The 17,087-nt window shown below is 38.3% G+C and overlaps 4 protein-coding genes across 5 annotated transcripts; 3 read left to right on the forward strand and 1 right to left on the reverse strand.

Annotated features, from left to right (window-relative positions):
• On the forward strand, nt 3-3,329 carry LOC104776669 (uridine-cytidine kinase C). The gene is made up of 11 exons (XM_010500771.2): nt 3-339; nt 442-556; nt 757-952; nt 1,033-1,146; nt 1,258-1,431; nt 1,572-1,766; nt 1,939-2,061; nt 2,141-2,268; nt 2,352-2,466; nt 2,566-2,838; nt 2,930-3,329. Exons 1-11 carry the CDS (start codon nt 3-5, stop codon nt 3,176-3,178), a joined length of 2,019 nt encoding a protein of 672 aa, XP_010499073.1. The 3' UTR covers nt 3,179-3,329.
• On the reverse strand, nt 3,649-5,864 carry LOC104776670. Its single transcript, XM_010500772.1, has 8 exons — nt 5,435-5,864; nt 5,044-5,124; nt 4,896-4,955; nt 4,714-4,757; nt 4,504-4,546; nt 4,344-4,415; nt 4,150-4,251; nt 3,649-4,061 (listed from the first exon to the last, which is right to left on the reverse strand). Exons 1-8 carry the CDS (start codon nt 5,777-5,779, stop codon nt 3,942-3,944), a joined length of 867 nt encoding a protein of 288 aa, XP_010499074.1. The 5' UTR covers nt 5,780-5,864; the 3' UTR covers nt 3,649-3,941.
• LOC104776671 (importin-9) lies at nt 5,998-13,710 on the forward strand. The gene is made up of 33 exons (XM_010500773.2): nt 5,998-6,324; nt 6,484-6,545; nt 6,662-6,754; nt 6,858-7,029; nt 7,160-7,275; nt 7,418-7,504; nt 7,608-7,724; nt 7,824-7,887; nt 7,974-8,116; nt 8,264-8,311; nt 8,402-8,470; nt 9,190-9,265; nt 9,402-9,532; nt 9,627-9,686; nt 9,770-9,839; nt 9,926-9,990; nt 10,070-10,131; nt 10,203-10,326; nt 10,412-10,469; nt 10,565-10,677; nt 10,831-10,908; nt 10,994-11,056; nt 11,156-11,251; nt 11,334-11,443; nt 11,800-11,989; nt 12,123-12,237; nt 12,354-12,466; nt 12,554-12,631; nt 12,803-12,868; nt 12,963-13,088; nt 13,172-13,225; nt 13,320-13,400; nt 13,484-13,710. Exons 1-33 carry the CDS (start codon nt 6,207-6,209, stop codon nt 13,532-13,534), a joined length of 3,069 nt encoding a protein of 1,022 aa, XP_010499075.1. The 5' UTR covers nt 5,998-6,206; the 3' UTR covers nt 13,535-13,710.
• On the forward strand, nt 14,357-17,075 carry LOC104776673 (HD domain-containing protein 2 homolog). Of its 2 annotated transcripts, XR_766147.2 has the most exons (9): nt 14,357-14,726; nt 14,873-14,997; nt 15,592-15,629; nt 15,892-16,002; nt 16,085-16,164; nt 16,301-16,337; nt 16,430-16,471; nt 16,577-16,753; nt 17,014-17,075. XR_766147.2 is itself a non-coding variant. In XM_010500774.2 (8 exons), the coding sequence occupies exons 1-8, from the start codon at nt 14,460-14,462 to the stop codon at nt 16,660-16,662; spliced, it is 786 nt and encodes a 261-aa protein (XP_010499076.1). In that variant the 5' UTR covers nt 14,357-14,459; the 3' UTR covers nt 16,663-16,977. The 2 variants fall into 2 exon arrangements, 1 of the variants encoding a protein (XP_010499076.1); XM_010500774.2 differs by lacking the exon at nt 17,014-17,075 and having other exon boundaries at nt 16,577-16,977.

Below are 17,087 nucleotides of genomic sequence, written 5' to 3' on the forward strand. Positions count from 1 at the left end.
AAATGGGTCAAGATAGCAATGGTATCGATATTCATCAGAAGAGACATGGTCTGTTGAAAGATCAAGTCCAGTTGGTTAAGAGAAGAGACTCTGTTCGGTATGAGATAGTTCCGATTCAAGATCGGTTGTCGTTTGAGAAGGGCTTCTTTGCGGTTATCCGTGCTTGCCAATTGCTTTCTCAGAAGAATGATGGGATTATATTGGTTGGTGTTGCTGGACCTTCTGGTGCTGGAAAGACTGTTTTTACTGAGAAGATTCTCAATTTTCTCCCAAGTGTTGCTGTTATATCAATGGACAACTATAATGACGCCAGTCGGATTGTTGATGGGAACTTTGACGGTACCCTTTTTTTTATTTTCATCTTAGATATTTTTGTTTCAGGAGGAACGAAGTCCTATGTATGTGTATCTATTGAGCTATTGCAATTGTTTTGAAACTTAGATCCTCGGTTGACGGACTATGACACATTGCTCAAGAATCTTGAAGATTTAAAGGAAGGAAAGCAGGTTGAGGTTCCCATTTATGATTTTAAGTCCAGCTCTCGTGTTGGATACAGGTAAATGGATGACGCGGTGGTTGTACCACTTTCCATTTCTTGATACCATTTTGTACTTTTACCTAAATCGACAACCACTTGGTGTCCGTTGTCACAAAAGTTTGATATTACATTCACATCACCAAGGTTAACCTTTGTATTTTGTTTTCGGTTACTCCACTGAAGACACTCTTTTTAATCCGATGCTTTGATTTTGTTAGGACCCTTGATGTCCCAGCTTCTCGGATTGTGATTATTGAAGGAATCTATGCCTTGAGTGAAAAACTGCGACCTTTATTGGATCTTCGTGTGTCTGTGACTGGTGGAGTTCACTTTGACCTTGTTAAACGGGTTCTCCGTGATATACAACGTGCAGGCCAACAGCCAGAGGAGATTATCCATCAGATATCTGAAACGGTTTGTCCTTCTTTTTTTCCTGTAGCTATTAGTATGTGGGCGGCTGATTGTTTATAGTAACAACTTCACTGTTTATGCAGGTATACCCAATGTACAAAGCTTTCATAGAGCCAGATCTCCAGACTGCTCAAATTAAGATCATCAATAAGTTCAACCCCTTCACTGGATTTCAGAGCCCGACATACATCTTGAAGGTTTGACGAATGACCTCTCTATCTATTTTATAATTATAATCAATGCTTTGCAATCTTCAACTATTTTCTGCGTTTGGTAAACTGAAGTTCTTTTACTGTTACTTGTTGTAGTCAAGAAAGGATGTATCTGTTGATCAGATCAAGGCAGTACTTTCTGAAGGACATACAGAGACTAAGGAGGAGACCTATGATATATATCTCCTTCCTCCGGGTGAAGATCAAGAGACGTGCCAATCATATTTGAGGATGCGGAATAAAGATGGAAAGTACAGCCTTATGTTTGAGGTTTGTTCAGAGTTTTTTTTCTATGTTCTCATCAATATGACTTTTCAATATCTGCAAAAGCTGGCAATCCTGTGATTCTGTTAATGGTAAGATGCTTAATATCTGGTGCATAACTGTGGTGCTCTGGTTTTGAACTCCAGGAATGGGTTACGGATACTCCTTTTGTCATATCACCAAGGATCACATTTGAAGTCAGTGTTCGCCTACTTGGTGGGCTTATGGCATTGGGATACACAATAGCAACTATACTTAAAAGGAACAGCCATGTATTTGCTACCGATAAGGTGTTTGTGAAAATCGATTGGCTTGAGCAATTGAATCGTCACTACATGCAGGTCTGTCTATCTGAACTCATGAACCACCATTTACTTGAAAACTGAATATATGTAAAAGGAATTGTATATAGTTCAATCATTTGGCCATATGATGACACTCTTGTGTTCCAGTTACTATGAAATTTCGTTATCCAACAATATGACTAGGTAATTCTAAATTTGTAATAATCAGGTGCAAGGTAAAGATAGACAACTTGTACAGAGTACTGCAGAGCAGCTAGGATTGGAAGGATCGTACATTCCACGCACCTATATTGAACAGATCCAACTGGAAAAACTAATAAACGAAGTAATGGTATGATTTTCTGCTTGGGTTTATGAACCTTGTTCTGATCACATGTTATTTGGGGTCCTGATTTAAATTCCCATTATAGGCGCTACCAGATGATTTGAAGAACAAGCTTAGCTTAGATGAGGATTTGGTGTCTAGTTCAAGCCCAAAGGAAGCACTCTTACGAGCGTCTGCAGATAGAGTAGCCATGAGAAATAAGAACCTCAAAAGGTACACTTCTTTTGAGGAGTGTATGAGAAAGCTTTGTTACTTCCAACCCATGTGTCCTTAGTTATGCCATTTATGATACACAGAGGCATGTCACACTCATATTCAACCCAAAGAGATAAGAATATGTCCAGGCTGGCTGGTTATTCTTCAAGCGATAGGAGGTACGAAGAGAGAAATCACGACTCACCAGCGAACGAGGTTCAAATTTGTTCTCTTTCATTCCCTCTTGGCGACTTTACAGTCTCCCTTTTAACCTAAAGGTGCACTTCTGGTTTTCAACTATTTCTACTTTTCTAGGGGTTTATGACTCAGCTTTCAGAACAAATATCATCTCTCAACGAGAGAATGGATGAGTTCACAAGTCGGATCGAAGAGCTAAATTCAAAGTTGAGCTGCAACAAAAACTCTCCAACTCAGCAGAGCTTGTCAATCCAAACTGAAGTCTGCAATGGCTCAGCTCCTACTTCGCATTTCATTTCTGGTCTGGACAATGGCTGCTTGACAAATTCCATAATGCCCCATTCATCATCATCCTCTCAGTTAGCCAAGGATTCACCATTAATGGAAGAGGTAAGTAACCTCACGCAACTCTCGTTTATGAATTTGGATTTTGATTGCATTGCTTTGTAACGCTGAGCTGCTCTGTTTCTGGTGCAACCAGATATCGACCATATCACGTGGACAGCGGCAAGTGATGCATCAGTTGGATAATTTGTGCAGTCTGATGAGAGAAGGCTCAGCAGAAAGGTCACGCCTAGCAAGAACAGGGAGCAGCAATAGCAGAGGCAGATCAAGCAAAAGCTTTTTCTTGTCCAATGTCGAATCTAAGAGGCTCCCCCTCGCGTTAACCTTGGCTTTTTGCTACATAGGCATTGTAGTGATCAAGAGCTACAGTAACAAGCGGCAATAACATCTATAGCCCCTATGGGATCTTTTTTTTTTTTTTTTGTTCTTTTCTTTTGGTATTTTTCTCACTGGAGGCGTTTTGTGAGCTTCCCTGATTTCTCTACGTGGACATTGAGACCAGTTCTCTTCCTGCTAAACTAGTCGTTTGGAAGACATTCTCAATTTAATTTATTCAATAAAGTTTAGTTTTTAGCTTAGCAGTCACTTCTTTGGATTCTCATTCAAGTATCATCAAAAGACCTGGATGCAGTGTTACTCAGAGAAGGTTATAAGTACCAACTAAAAAGCAACTTTAGAGACTGGTAGACGCATGTCACGCATCCAGTATTATTATTATACTCGTTCAAAGGAAAAGCAAGAGTTGCTAAAATGAGACGTGTCCTTGGCCTGTCCGCATAATATGTTCAACACCGGTTTATATATGCTAACCACCAAAGAAATCCCGTCTTCAAAGTGAAATTTGCAATGACAAAAGAATATAAGACCCATGAAAATTGATGTACCAAGAGAATGATACAATGCAACTACTTGATTTTACATTGGGCTGAATCATGGATGTTGTTTGTTTCATCATAGAAGAATTAATGACTGATGAGCTGAGTCCATATGCCCTTTTTAACCATATTACAGTATATGCATATAGACACCACCACCAACATTATAAGTAAGTATTGCATATGTTCCACCGGAATTGCTCTAACCATGTTTGGCTTCTCCAATGGAGCTGCGAAAAAATAGGAGGAGCTGAGCAGAGAATCTGATCCCGATCATATAGCTTTGTCTAACCAAGCTGGTAATCTGAACGAGGATTTCATTCCGAGTCTTGTGAGGAAGATGGAGTATAGCAGATGCAGCAACAGCACAAAGAATCCACTGTTTAGCAACAGCTGTTGAGAATCAAAGAAAAGGGTTCTCAGCTTATTTTATTAATTTCCCTAGATAAACAGAGACAAGTGGGATAAAAAGATTGTGTACCACTGTCCCAAATATCATATAAATGAAGCTCATTGAAGGCATTATGTTCAGGCCCATGGCCGTGAAAACATAAGAGAGAGCGGCGTGGATGTTAATTGTGATCTGCAACAACAATGCGGTGGTCGTATTATTTATACAAGAGTTTCTTTGGGTGAAAAAGAAAGATAGCTTATTGAGGGATAGAGGTAGCTGACCACAGCGAGAATGTTTTCTCTTATTAAAAACGATGATGTCAGAACATAGCCTATGAGACCAAATGCTCGAACCTGCGTGGGAGGAAACACGATAATACAGTAAACAGGGAGAGATAAAGAAATGTTTGTACTGTGTAATCACAGGAAGCAGACATTTCACCATTGTGCACAAGAAGATCGAGAGACGCCAGCTTGCCCCCATCCTGAGAACAGTAGAACAAATGAAGAGTGTTACAATGAAGTAATCCATTTCAGTAACGTCAGTCATTTTCTTCAAGAGTAAAGACAGGAAATAGTAAGATGTATGTTTTTGATGCGGTGGAGAACTAGAAGCTGTGCAAGATAGAGAGGAGTGTATGAATTCACATACCTCCACAAGGATCCTAGTGCAAGCCCAACAAGACCATGAGTAAGCTACAAGATAAACCTCCACAAGTTAAAGCAATGGTTAAGTAATAAAGGAAATAATAAAGATATAAGATTAAGGAGCAGGTTGAAGTATCAGAAGAAGATAAAACTTTGCTTGATAAAACTAGCAAAGCGGAGGCTTACAAAGTAAGTTAATGCTTTGACCGGACCTGATAATATGAACAACAACATTACAGTAGCAACCTGAGAAACAAACAAACAAAGACTTGAAGCACATATCCGCAAAGACTTTATTAATATATGAAAGAAGAAGGGTTCTTAACAAACAAACCATTGTCTTCCTGCCTCCTGCAATATTCCATCTTATCGAAGATATCACAATTGGCAGCGAGAAGAAACACCCGAAGTAGTTCTGCGCTCAAAGTGTAACTCAGAGTGTTACTTCTATCTAATGTTCATCACACTAATGAGTCTTACACATCTTTGTTTCCAAAGTGTACATTTTTTGCGATACCATGCAACAAAAAAACTTACCTTTATCATATAGAATCCAAGTCGGAACCTCAACACTTTACATCCTAACGAGAACTACAGAGTCTAGAGAACATATGAACTAAAACCTCTGAGATTTTAAGCTAAAATTTATAGGAAAAGGAGATAGTGAACTAGAACACCTAATGGATTCTAGTAAAATTCGTCAAATTCGAGAATGAGGAACAAACCTCAATGGCGAGAGAATTGCTGAGAAAGTAAACGAGGCCTGTGACGGCAGCGAACATGGCACACTCCACTAATCTCAGCGTTTTCTGGTAAACCACTTCATCTCCCTCCTCCACGGCTTCTTCTTTTTTCCCATCCTCTTGAAAACCTGAAATCGAAGCACCGGAGACGCTCGAGATTGCGAAACAGCTTCGGTTAGAGATAGAAACTAGAGAGATTCTGGGTCTTTGTTGAGAGATTGACAGAGAAGAAAACGAAGAAGAAGAAGAAGCAAAGGAGTGCGTAGGGGCAAAACGGTGAAATTGAGAAATGGTGGACTGGTATTGAATCGTTTTGAGGAGATTCATGGAGTCGACGAAGAAGAAGAAGAACACGACGACGTAGACGAAGAAGCTCTCTTCTCTTCTCCGTCGTCTATCTCTCAACTCTTGAGATAACTGTTCGATTGAAACTACACAAACCGGATTATACTAATTTAAACCGACGGTATTGACCCGGTTTGGTTAATGTTTCCTTTGGTTCTCTTTTTTCTCCTTTGGTTGCTTCTTTCTTCTTCAACCTCTCTCTCTCCCTTTCTCCTCTATAAAGGTTTCGACATCAAAATCTAAGGAAGAGGGGAACACCAAACTCCAGTTCTACTGTTTCTCCGACATCCTCCTACTACAGCAAAGGGACAAGCGGGAATTTGAAAACTGGGAGAATCAAATTCTAATTTTTCAAACAGCTCAATTTTTTTAACTTTATACTTTTAATCCCAATCTGCGATTGGAAAAAATGGTGGTCGACCAAGATCAGCAATGGCTGCTGGGTTGCTTATCAGCTAGTCTTGACCCTAACCAAAACGTTCGTTCTTTCGCTGAGACCTCGCTCAATCAGGCTTCTCTTCAACCAGGTTCGTTGCTTAAGTCTCGTTTCTTCTCTTCTAGATTCTCATCTATTTGAAACGTTTGGGTTTTCTTAAGTGAGCATATAATAACCTCCTCCTCGGTCTTGTTCTTCGTGCCATGACTAAAAGAAGAAGCTTCACCCATAAGATGTTTATTTCTTGTAGGGTTTGGCAGTGCATTGTGCAGGGTTGCTGCTAACAAAGACCTCTCTGTGGGATTGCGTCAAATATCCTTTTTCCTAGCATTGATTTGATTTGTATATCCCTTACTATCTCTCTGGAAGCTTGTTGATTGATATAATGAAGGGTTTCTCTTTTCTTTTGCTTAACCTACTGTTGTTACCTAGCTGCTGTCCTGTTAAAGCAGTTCATCAAAAAACATTGGCGAGAGAATGAGGAGGCTTTTGAATATCCTCTTGTCTCAAGTGAGGAAAAGGTACTCTCACTATCCTCTTTTTTCATTGTTTGTTTGGATTTTTACTGCTGCCATAGTTGGCATATGTTTAGGACTTAGGAGATTCTTTTGCTTATGTTATTAGGCTCTTATTCGAGGACAACTGTTGGGCTCACTTGATGACTCTCATCGGAAAATATGTACGGCTATTAGTATGGACATATCTTCAATTGCCACATATGATTGGCCAGAAGAGTGGCCTGAGCTAGTGCCTTTTCTCCTGAGGTTAATTAGCGATCCAAATAACATTAATGGAGGTATATATGCATTCAGTTTTGTTGGTTCTAGAGACAAAGTTGTTTTTTTTTTATCACCCAATTTCTCTACTCTTTCGTGAGAATACTTACGAGGTTTCCTGAGGCTGAGTTTATTTTCATTTTCTAACAGTTCATGGAGCTTTGAGGTGTTTGGCTCTTCTCTCTAGTGAATTGGATGACAAAGAGGTTCCTACGCTGGTACCTGTGTTGTTTCCTTGCTTGCATGCAGTCGTATCCTCTCCTCAGGTTTGGATCCTTATATTAATACGATCAGACTCATGTTGAATCACGTTTTTGGCATGTCAAGTTTTTTAAGTGAAAACATTAGTGACGGAGGCATTTATATAGCTCGCTCCTTTGTATTATTTATTTACGTTTGTACATGTAGAGCTATGACAAGTATATTCGAGGAAAAGCCCTCTCAATTGTTTATTCATGTATATCTGTTCTTGGAGCAATGAGTGGTGTGTACAAGGTACATTTTACTTAATAATTCTTTCTATACAAAAATCTTGAATGTGATTTGCTTCAAGTACTTCCGTTACCAGTTGACATATATAATCTGTGGTTATATTCAGACGGAAACTACTACTTTGTTGATGCCTGTGCTTAAGGTTTGGATGAATCAGTTCTCACTTATATTGGAACATCCTGTGCAACGTGAGAATCCTGATGATTGGACTTTAAGAATGGAGGTTCGTCTCATCTTGTAATTGTCTTACTTTTGTTCTCATTAAACTCCCGGAATTGTTTACAGGCCCCTGTCTTTGCGTTTATTTTGCCTCCTCTCATAGGTCTTGAAGTGTTTGAATCAGTTTGTACAGAATTTCCCAGTTCTCATCGAAAGTGAATTGCTGGGTATGTTCTCGTGTGTGTCCCATGTATCTTGTTTATTCATACATCTGCATCTGAAGCATTGTTATTGAAACATACTATTCGTGCAGCTATTATGAGGCCATTGTGGCACACATTTGAGTCATCTCTACAAGTCTATCTTCGATCGTCAATTGAAGGTGCTGAAGATTCATATGATGGAAGATATGATTCAGATGGTGAAGAGAAGAGTCTTGACACTTTTGTCATCCAGGTAACTTACCATTTTCAGTGATCAATGTTTGTTTTCCTTCAAGGTCTCAATTTGGCAGTTAAAATTTTGGTTAGAGCTGGGGCATTTGGCTCATAGATTGTGGTATTTTGATGAGTTTGAGGCCAAACGAGACTTGTTTCTGTGCAGCTATTTGAGTTTCTGTCAACCATCGTTAGCAGTAGAAGACTGGCAAAGGTTTGGCTGAAACCCTTCTATTTTTTCCCTCTTCATTTTGATCGTATGTTGCTTTGGAATTGGTTTCTTACGGAAATATCTTTATCTCAGACCATTTCCGGTAATGTCAGAGAGTTGGTGTATCAAACCATCGGGTTCCTGCAGATTACAGAGCAACAGGTAGGGATGAATCATGCATCTTCTGCCTACTTAGACATGATAGTATATATTGGTTATATTTTGGTCTTTAAAACTCCAATCTATCTGGGGAAGCTTTACGAAGCTAGATAGTCCATATATATCTGAATGAGTAGTTGGTTTGTTGTGCAATAGGCTTTTCTCCTTTGTTTAGCAAACTCATCTCTTGTTATTTCAACGAATAAAAGATGACCAGAAGGCTTATCCTTTTTACCATTGGTCTGTAACTTTTTACTCTTTGTATATCGCTTATGTCCTTAGAAGTAATATATGTTTCCTATGCATGGGTTATTTTATAGTTTGACAGCATCTCACTGTACTAAGTCACAAACTGTTGCAACCTTTTCATTGCAGACTGTTAGAGCAATAGAACTTTTGCTGTGCCTATATATTGTTTGCCATGTGGTAATTTCATGTTATGGTTTATGTACGCAAATTAGCTGCTAAAATCTTACAACAACAAGATTTGTAGACTCCCTAGCTAGCTCTGATACAAGACATTATATGATGTTCTTTAGCTAGCTGTGTCACCCCTTTCCATTATATTACGTCTCACAAAATCACGCAGAATTTTTTGTTGTTAGTTGTGCTAGCTTCCTATTTATTTGCTAGCATAAGTTTAATTACTATATGGTTTATACGCCAACATTGGAAATGAGACATGCTTTTTATTCTTTATCTCATATGTAGCTTCTCTCCAGGTGCATACGTGGTCCATGGATGTAAATCAGTTTGTAGCCGATGAAGATGAGGGTAGCTACAGTTGTCGCATATCAGGTAAGATGTCTCTCACTCTTCTTAAGTCAAATTCATATTCTTATGCTTAGTCTGAGACAGATTCAGAGGTCGTGTGCATATATCAATATCGAAAATATATGAACGTGTAACTCTAAAACTACCTGCTGCACCACAGGAATACTTTTGTTGGAGGAAGTTATCAATACGTTTGGTAGCGAAGGGATCAATGCTGTTGTAGATGCTACCGGAAAACGGTTCCAAGAGTCTCAAGGAGAAAAGGCAGCTGGTTCTCTGGCCTGGTGGAGAGTAAGTGCACTTAATTTCTGTTTGTTATTGTATTAACATTGTCGCCAGTTCTGTGAAATCCTATTTTAACTTTACTTTCATATTCCATTGTTAGATAAAAGAAGCTGCTCTCTTTACTTTGGCTTCTCTTGCTGATCAACTTGTTGAAGCTGAGGTTTGTGTTTTCCATGGTAATTTAAAAACGAAAAATTTACTTATGCTGAAAATATGTTGTCCTTAATATTATAATCTTGTCAGGACTTGAGAACTGACCCTGCCAATTTAGCTAAATTTGTTGAGCAAATGATTATGGAAGATACTGGAACTGGTAGGTATCGTAAGATCTACTGCTCCAACATTACTTCTCATTTGGTATTCAAATTGTTGTACATAACTGGAGCCTTTATTTGACAGGGTATCATGAATGTCCCTTCCTTTATTCCCGCATATTTACAGCTGTTGCTAAGTTCTCTTCTGTGGTAATTTTTGATTTTCTCTTCTCCCTAAACAACTTTAATCTGGAGGATATGAATTGAATATTTTTATCATGTTATTCAGATCAACCCTGGAATTCTTGAGCACTTCCTCAATGCTTCTGTTAGAGCAATAAACATGGACGTGTATGTTTTCTACCCTTCTGCTGTTAGTATCTTTATCGTCAGAGATTAAAGTTAGATACTATTACAAACAGGCCACCACCTGTAAAAGTAGGCGCATGTCGGGCACTTTTGCAGCTCCTACCCGACATGAACCGTTCAGTTATTCTGCCTCAGATCATGAATTTATTCTCATCTCTCACTGATCTTCTCCATCAGGTAAATTTTCTACTATAACCTTTCAGCATAGTGCGTGTGTCTATACTCTTTTTTGTCACCAGAGATGTTTTCTTCTTTCATTTAGGCTTCAGATGAAACTTTGGTTTTGGTACTTGAAACTCTTCAACAAGCAATTAAAGCTGGTAAATAAACATATTTTTACTACTTGCAGAAAACTTTTGGAATCTAGTTATGCAATAGTTCCCACCTATATCTTATTTTCTTTATCATTTGCTAGGCCATGAAGCATCAGGTTCAATAGAGTCTATTATCTCTCCAGTGATTCTTAATTTGTGGGTGGCACATGTTTCAGACCCCTTTATGAGTATCGATGTAATTGACGTCCTGGAGGTAAATAAAAATGATTACGGTTATTGTTCATTTTGTTGTTAGAAATGCAATTTGCGTAGTTTGTTTATGCTAATCTCTCCTTCTTATATCATTCTAAAATGAACAAGAAAATTATTGTGTCTGGCTAATGTCTTTCCTATGGCTGTCACGCAGGCAATAAAGAATTCACCTGGCTGCCTTCATCCACTGACATCAAGAATTTTACCATTCATCGGACCAATTTTAAATAAGGTGCTGTGCGGAACCGTGAATTCAGACCTTTTTTTCCTCTTCTTCCCTGGGTTTCTTTTAATGATATATCTATCGTGATAATCAGCCACATCAGCAGCCTGAAGGACTAGCGAGTGGATCTTTGGATCTTTTAACTATGCTTCTCAAGGCAAGTTATACTAGCTGGATTTTCATAGTACGATAATTTTTTGTGCTAAATAGACAGTATTTCTCGTGTTTTGCTGACTATTTTTCTAGTCATATATAGGGTGCCCCAAGTGATATAGTGAAAAGTGCGTATGACTTTTGCTTTGATGCTGTCATTCGTATCATACTCCACAGTGAGGATCATAGTGAACTACAGGTGCTAAAATTCTCGGTGACTAATTTGTTTCATCATTATCTATCGACAAAGAGTCACTTATCACTAGCCTTTAATTGGTCAGAACGCGACAGAATGTCTGGCAGCTTTTATATCTAGTGGAAGACAGGAGTTGCTCACTTGGAGTGGTGATCCCGCTTTTACCATGAGAAGTTTGCTTGATGCAACTTCTAGGTACAGCTCTTCACTTGGCTTTTTGTTTGGTTTATTTCACGTCCACCAAAAGCTGAAGGCCTACTATTTTGTGTTTTATTTTTGCATTGCCAACACTTGCGCATGTGAGAAAAATATCAGTTGATTTTTGTGTATGCATGGGTAAATCTATTTACCATGAAAAATCTAGTCTGTTCACCTGAAAAGGATCTGTTTTTTAGAGTAGCCTTCTGAATAGTATTGTGGTATATCTACATTTTTTGGAGTCATTTGATAAAGTGTCTTGAGAACCTTGGTTTGTTTGTTCCTCAATGTTTTCAATTCGGTATTTTTGTAAGTCTACATCTTGCTAAATCGATTTCTTAATGTTGGTGCAGGCTTCTTAACCCTGATCTGGAATGTTCTGGATCTCTCTTTGCTGGGAAGTACATTTTGCAGCTTATCTTGCATCTTCCATCAGAGATGGCACCCCATGTCCAAGATCTGGTTGCTGCTCTTGTAAGACGGTTGCAGTCTGCTGAAATGTCCGCTTTAAAAGGCTCATTGCTACTGATTTTTGCCAGATTGGTATTCTTCACCTTTAAGTTTGATAGTTTTAGCATATTAATGGCTCGTCTCTTCTTTGTAAGATGCTGCTAAGGTTCCAAAAGTTCATGGAAAATTTATACCTGTCCTGCGCCGTAACCATTGATTTCTGCAGGTTCATATGAGTTTTCCGAATGTCGATCAATTTATCAATCTGCTTGTTAGCATACCCGCTGATGGCCATGAAAATTCATTTACCTATGTTATGACAGAATGGACTAAACAACAAGGCAAGCATCTCTATCCATATTGTTTAGTTGTATGATTCTATATTGTCTACCTTATGCATCACGTAAGGGTTTTCTGGCTATTTCAACTTATTGTTGGTTAAGCATCTATTTTTCAGGGGAGATACAATCCGCATATCAAATCAAAGTCACAACTTCAGCTCTGGCCTTGCTACTGTCCACTAGACATTCTGAATTCGCAAAGGTCAATGTCCCAGGCAGTCCGATTCAGGTCTTATGCTGTACCTATCTGTTTTTTTTTTCTTAAAACTCAATTTACCCTCAGCCTTACAGAAACTTGAGTCAATTTCTCGTATAGTCCAATGGTGGCATAACCACTCGCTCAAAATCTAGATCAGCTCCTGATCAGTGGACCATTATCCCTCTACCCATGAAGGTATGCTTTTGTTTGACTCCTTAGTCTAAATGTTCTCAATGTAGAAGCTGCAAGTCAGAATACATATTCGTTGGGTTTATACAGTTCTATTTTGAATTGGTCATATCCTCCTTTCTTTTTACATCATTCTGGTGTATGCTTTCAGAAATTTTACATTCTTTGTCTCTGCAGATACTGGCTTTACTAGCTGATACATTGATTGAAATTCAAGAGCAAGTTTTGAATAGTGAAGATGAGGTGAATATGCTTCCTTCTTTAATTCCTTTCCTCTCTTCAAATTTGTGTGGAACTTGAGAATTTGAGATGCTAATTCTGTTCTTTGGAGTATCAGGATAGCGAATGGGAAGAAGTCCATGAAGGAGACGCTAAAGCTGAGAAAGACTTGCTACGTTCAGCTGGTGCCTCCCAATTCAGCAAACCCACATTTGACCAACTCGAAGCAATGGCTCGTTTCGAGGTCCTTTTTTTTCTTTTTCTCTTGTACCTACATGGCTATATTATTGATCCTTATCTCATCAGTGTTAATCATTGATTTGACAGAACCAAGACGACGAGGTTGATGACCACCTACTTGGTACCGACCCCCTTAATGAGGTGACCCCTAGTGTTCTACATATGTGTTTAACTGCTCCTAATTCTCCAACTCGTGATCTGTTTAACCAAGTCTCTTTATCTCTGCAACAAACAGATTAATCTGGCAAGTTACGTGGCTGATTTTTTGCTGAAGTTTTCGAGTGAAGACCGGACTCTGTTTGATAACCTTTGCCAGGTTTGGTTACCACCTCTATATATAACCTATCAATATCTTCAAACTTAATATGAACCACTTGGCTTGTTTTCAAATATCTGTAGGGCTTAACAAATGATCAAAGAAACGTGATCCATATGGCACTGAACCGCTAGGCTTGGCGTCATAGTTCACAATTCATGTCTTGCGTGTTACTTTTTTTGTCAGTTGATTGATTCTTGGGGAGTAAAGAAGTGTTAGCATCCCTTTGTAAAAGTGTCGTTTTACACAAAATATTAAAAAGATCTTCGGAATTTTAAAGAAAGAGTAAATCCTCCACTTTCACGTTCAACTCCACGGTAAACCCTCAGAAATAACGTAGAATTGCGCAGGCACTCACAAGTCGCAAAACATCCATTAATGAAACAAATACTAAAAACTCTGATCTCTACATTAAGAAATACGTTTGACCTGGTTTCACTATAAATATGCAATCTCTGCATAAACCACAACTTGGAGTAGATAAACTCCTTAAGGATGTGCTAATAGATAGAGTCATACAGTATAAAGTCGTAGAGTGTGATTGACAATGTTTCATCTAACACGTTAGTGAAATCATGGGCGAGTGACCGGAATCACTTCAATTTTTAATCACATATCAATAAATGGAAAGAGCAACATTATGCGCTCGGGTTAGAAACATTGCAAAACCGGTTCTTGTTGTATACATGACTACAATGAACAAGAAGTCTTTTACAAGATTTTTTTTATGTTACATCAAAAAATGGCTTATTATTATAAAAATAATGAGATAATCTTTGTTAAAATTCTTAAATTCCAAGTTATATAATCTTTTACAAATATCAATAAAAAAAATAAAATCATAAGCTGTAAAATTCAAATCGTTAACCCTAACCCCTGACATTAAATGGCTAATAATTAAACTGAGAATTGTCCATAATTTTAAAAATTGGGCTCGGGTAAGACAAACCCGACCCGACACAGAACAACAAGCTCTTCCTCTCGTCTCTCTCTCTCGTTTACTCAAAAACACACCGGAAAAAAAAGCCAATTCTAAAATTTCATAGAATCGATCCATCAATGGCGGTGACTAGTCCAGCTACACGCTTCTCACCACCGCTGAACCGGCCTTTTCACCACAGATCGGCACTCGTCTCGCTTCATTGCGCCTCTAGGAACTTCCTCTTCCTCCGAAATCCCACTCCGAGCTCGACGATCGTCGCTGTCAGGTGCCAGAAACCTCTTTCCGACGGGATTAGCTCTATTGAGTCCATGAATCATGTCTCTTCCGCTTCATCTTCTGTTTCGTCTTCGATCGATTTCCTAACCTTGTGTCATCGGCTCAAGGTATGTGTTTGAACCCATATTGATTATTATCATCGATTCCGAAATCAAAACAATGGATTGAGTAAAGAATACTTTGAGAGTGGCTTTTCAATTCTGAAATTGTGAGTTCTGCGTAGTGAACTTTGTATTGGTGTCATCTTGTGTAGACAACAAAGAGAAAAGGGTGGATTAATCAGGGGATAAATGGACCTGAATCAATTGCTGATCATATGTACCGTATGGCTATAATGGCATTGATAGCTGGTGATTTTACTGGAGTTAACAGAGAAAGGTTAGTATTTGCCTCCAACTGTTTTGAGTTTATTTTTGATGATAGAGTAAGGCTACTGTAAATTGTGCAATGCACTGTTGAAATATACCTACGATTTGTAACTAAATATATGTACGTTTCTTTTCTAAAAGTGATTGTTTCTTTCTATGGAATGCAAGTATCTAAGGAGAAACCGAGAAAGATTTTGGTAGACTAGTTAGTTTTTTTTTTTGGTAGACTAGTTAGTTAGTAAAGTTGACTTTGTCTTCTAGAGAAATGGCATATTCGTAGAACTCAGAATGTAGTGAAAATGAACTTAAATGAATTATATGAGAGGATAGTATTGTCAGATAATCGAAGTCAGAACTACAAAAGCTTAACTTGATAATCATGCGGCAAGAGTTAGGTATGCTTGTAAGTGTATGTCATTCGTATTAGACTCGTTCAGAAAGTTGAATGAAGGATAAGATAGGAAGACCATGCGTTATTAATTGATTTTTTAAGTGTTGATTTAGCACTGGTTGTCAAACTATCCAATAATAAGTTCCTCTGTTTTCTGGCTATAACTTATTGGATCTTTCTCTGTCTTCCTTCTTTTTCTTGGCATCTAAACAGGTGTATAAAAATGGCAATAGTGCATGACATCGCTGAAGGTAAATACACTTTATTACGTATAACCTGATCGCTTCTCCTAGTTTAGTAAAAAATATTGTATGGTTTGAAGGATACAAACTTGTGTAGATTTAAATCCTTGATAGGGTAAGATGTGTTACAGATGCAGTTAGATTCGTTATGGTACTAAACATGTGTTGAGAGCTGATTACTTTGGTTTCTTTCTCTCAATTGATTTATACTCTTTTTCTGAAACTAAAATCCTACAAAATGTCAAAGCCTCACCACTTAGCTTTTGAACAGCTATTGTTGGAGATATTACACCATCTGATGGTGTACCTAAGGAAGAAAAGAGTAGGAGGGAGAAAGCAGCTTTAAAAGAGATGTGCGAGGTTCTGGGTGGAGGCCTCAGAGGTATATAAGCCTCTGCTACGGTCATCTTCTAATGTTTTGATTTCCGAAACACTAATTTTGTAAGTCTAATGTCAATGTGCAGCGGAGGAGATCACAGAACTTTGGCTGGAGTATGAGAACAATGCTTCTTTAGAAGCAAATCTTGTAAAAGACTTTGATAAGGTAATTATGGGTTTTGACTTCGAGTTTGCAACCATCGATGCCTTTAACTTCTGTTAGTTGTTAATAGTCACAACTTACATAACACATGTAGACACTTGGGTTACACTGACTCTTCTTGTCTCTATTGCGGATGTAGGTTGAAATGATTCTCCAGGCGCTAGAATATGAAGCTGGTAAGTCTCAATCTTAATCTTTATAATCGCCTGTGCTTGTTGTTCCTCTCCCATCCCAAGAAATCTTACTTGACTATTGAACATCATGGCAGAACATGGGAAAGTGCTCGACGAATTTTTCATATCGACAGCAGGTAAAGAACCCATCTCTTTACGCTCTTTTCGCTTTACAATTTTAAACGTGAAGTCAAATCATTGAGTTTCATCAAAGGCATCATATACTCCAATTTCAAATGCAGGCAAGTTTCAAACCGAAATTGGAAAAAGCTGGGCCGCCGAGATAAACGCGAGGAGGAAAAGCCAATTGACAAACAGACAGAGATAGTAAAATCCAGTTGCATCATACCTTAGATATCCCTCAACGTTCAACAGTAGAATCTCGAAAACTAAGCAGACTCCTCCTCTTGAACCAAAAGGTACAAGCTTCTAATGAAATTTTCAGTTTTGTAGTTCAACGAACACGATTTGGTTTTTTACCTTCCCTTTTAGTTACTAGTTGAAGTAGTAGGTCCATACTTTTAGACATTCTGGTAAACATGAATCCGAACTCAAGAATATGCTTGTTTTTTTCAGAAAATTGATATGAACTAAGTATGGACTTGTCTGACCCTACTTAAACGCGTGTGCATTGTCATTGTCACTGTTAATATGTTGTATAATGAAAGTGAGTCAACAGCTACAGGATCTGGAAAGATATAATACTGGAGACCCCCAAATGTTGTCACGTGTGTTATATTATTCTCTCCCCCC

Source organism: Camelina sativa, chromosome 3, assembly GCF_000633955.1.
Source record: "Camelina sativa cultivar DH55 chromosome 3, Cs, whole genome shotgun sequence".
NCBI classification, from domain to species: Eukaryota; Viridiplantae; Streptophyta; class Magnoliopsida; order Brassicales; family Brassicaceae; genus Camelina; species Camelina sativa.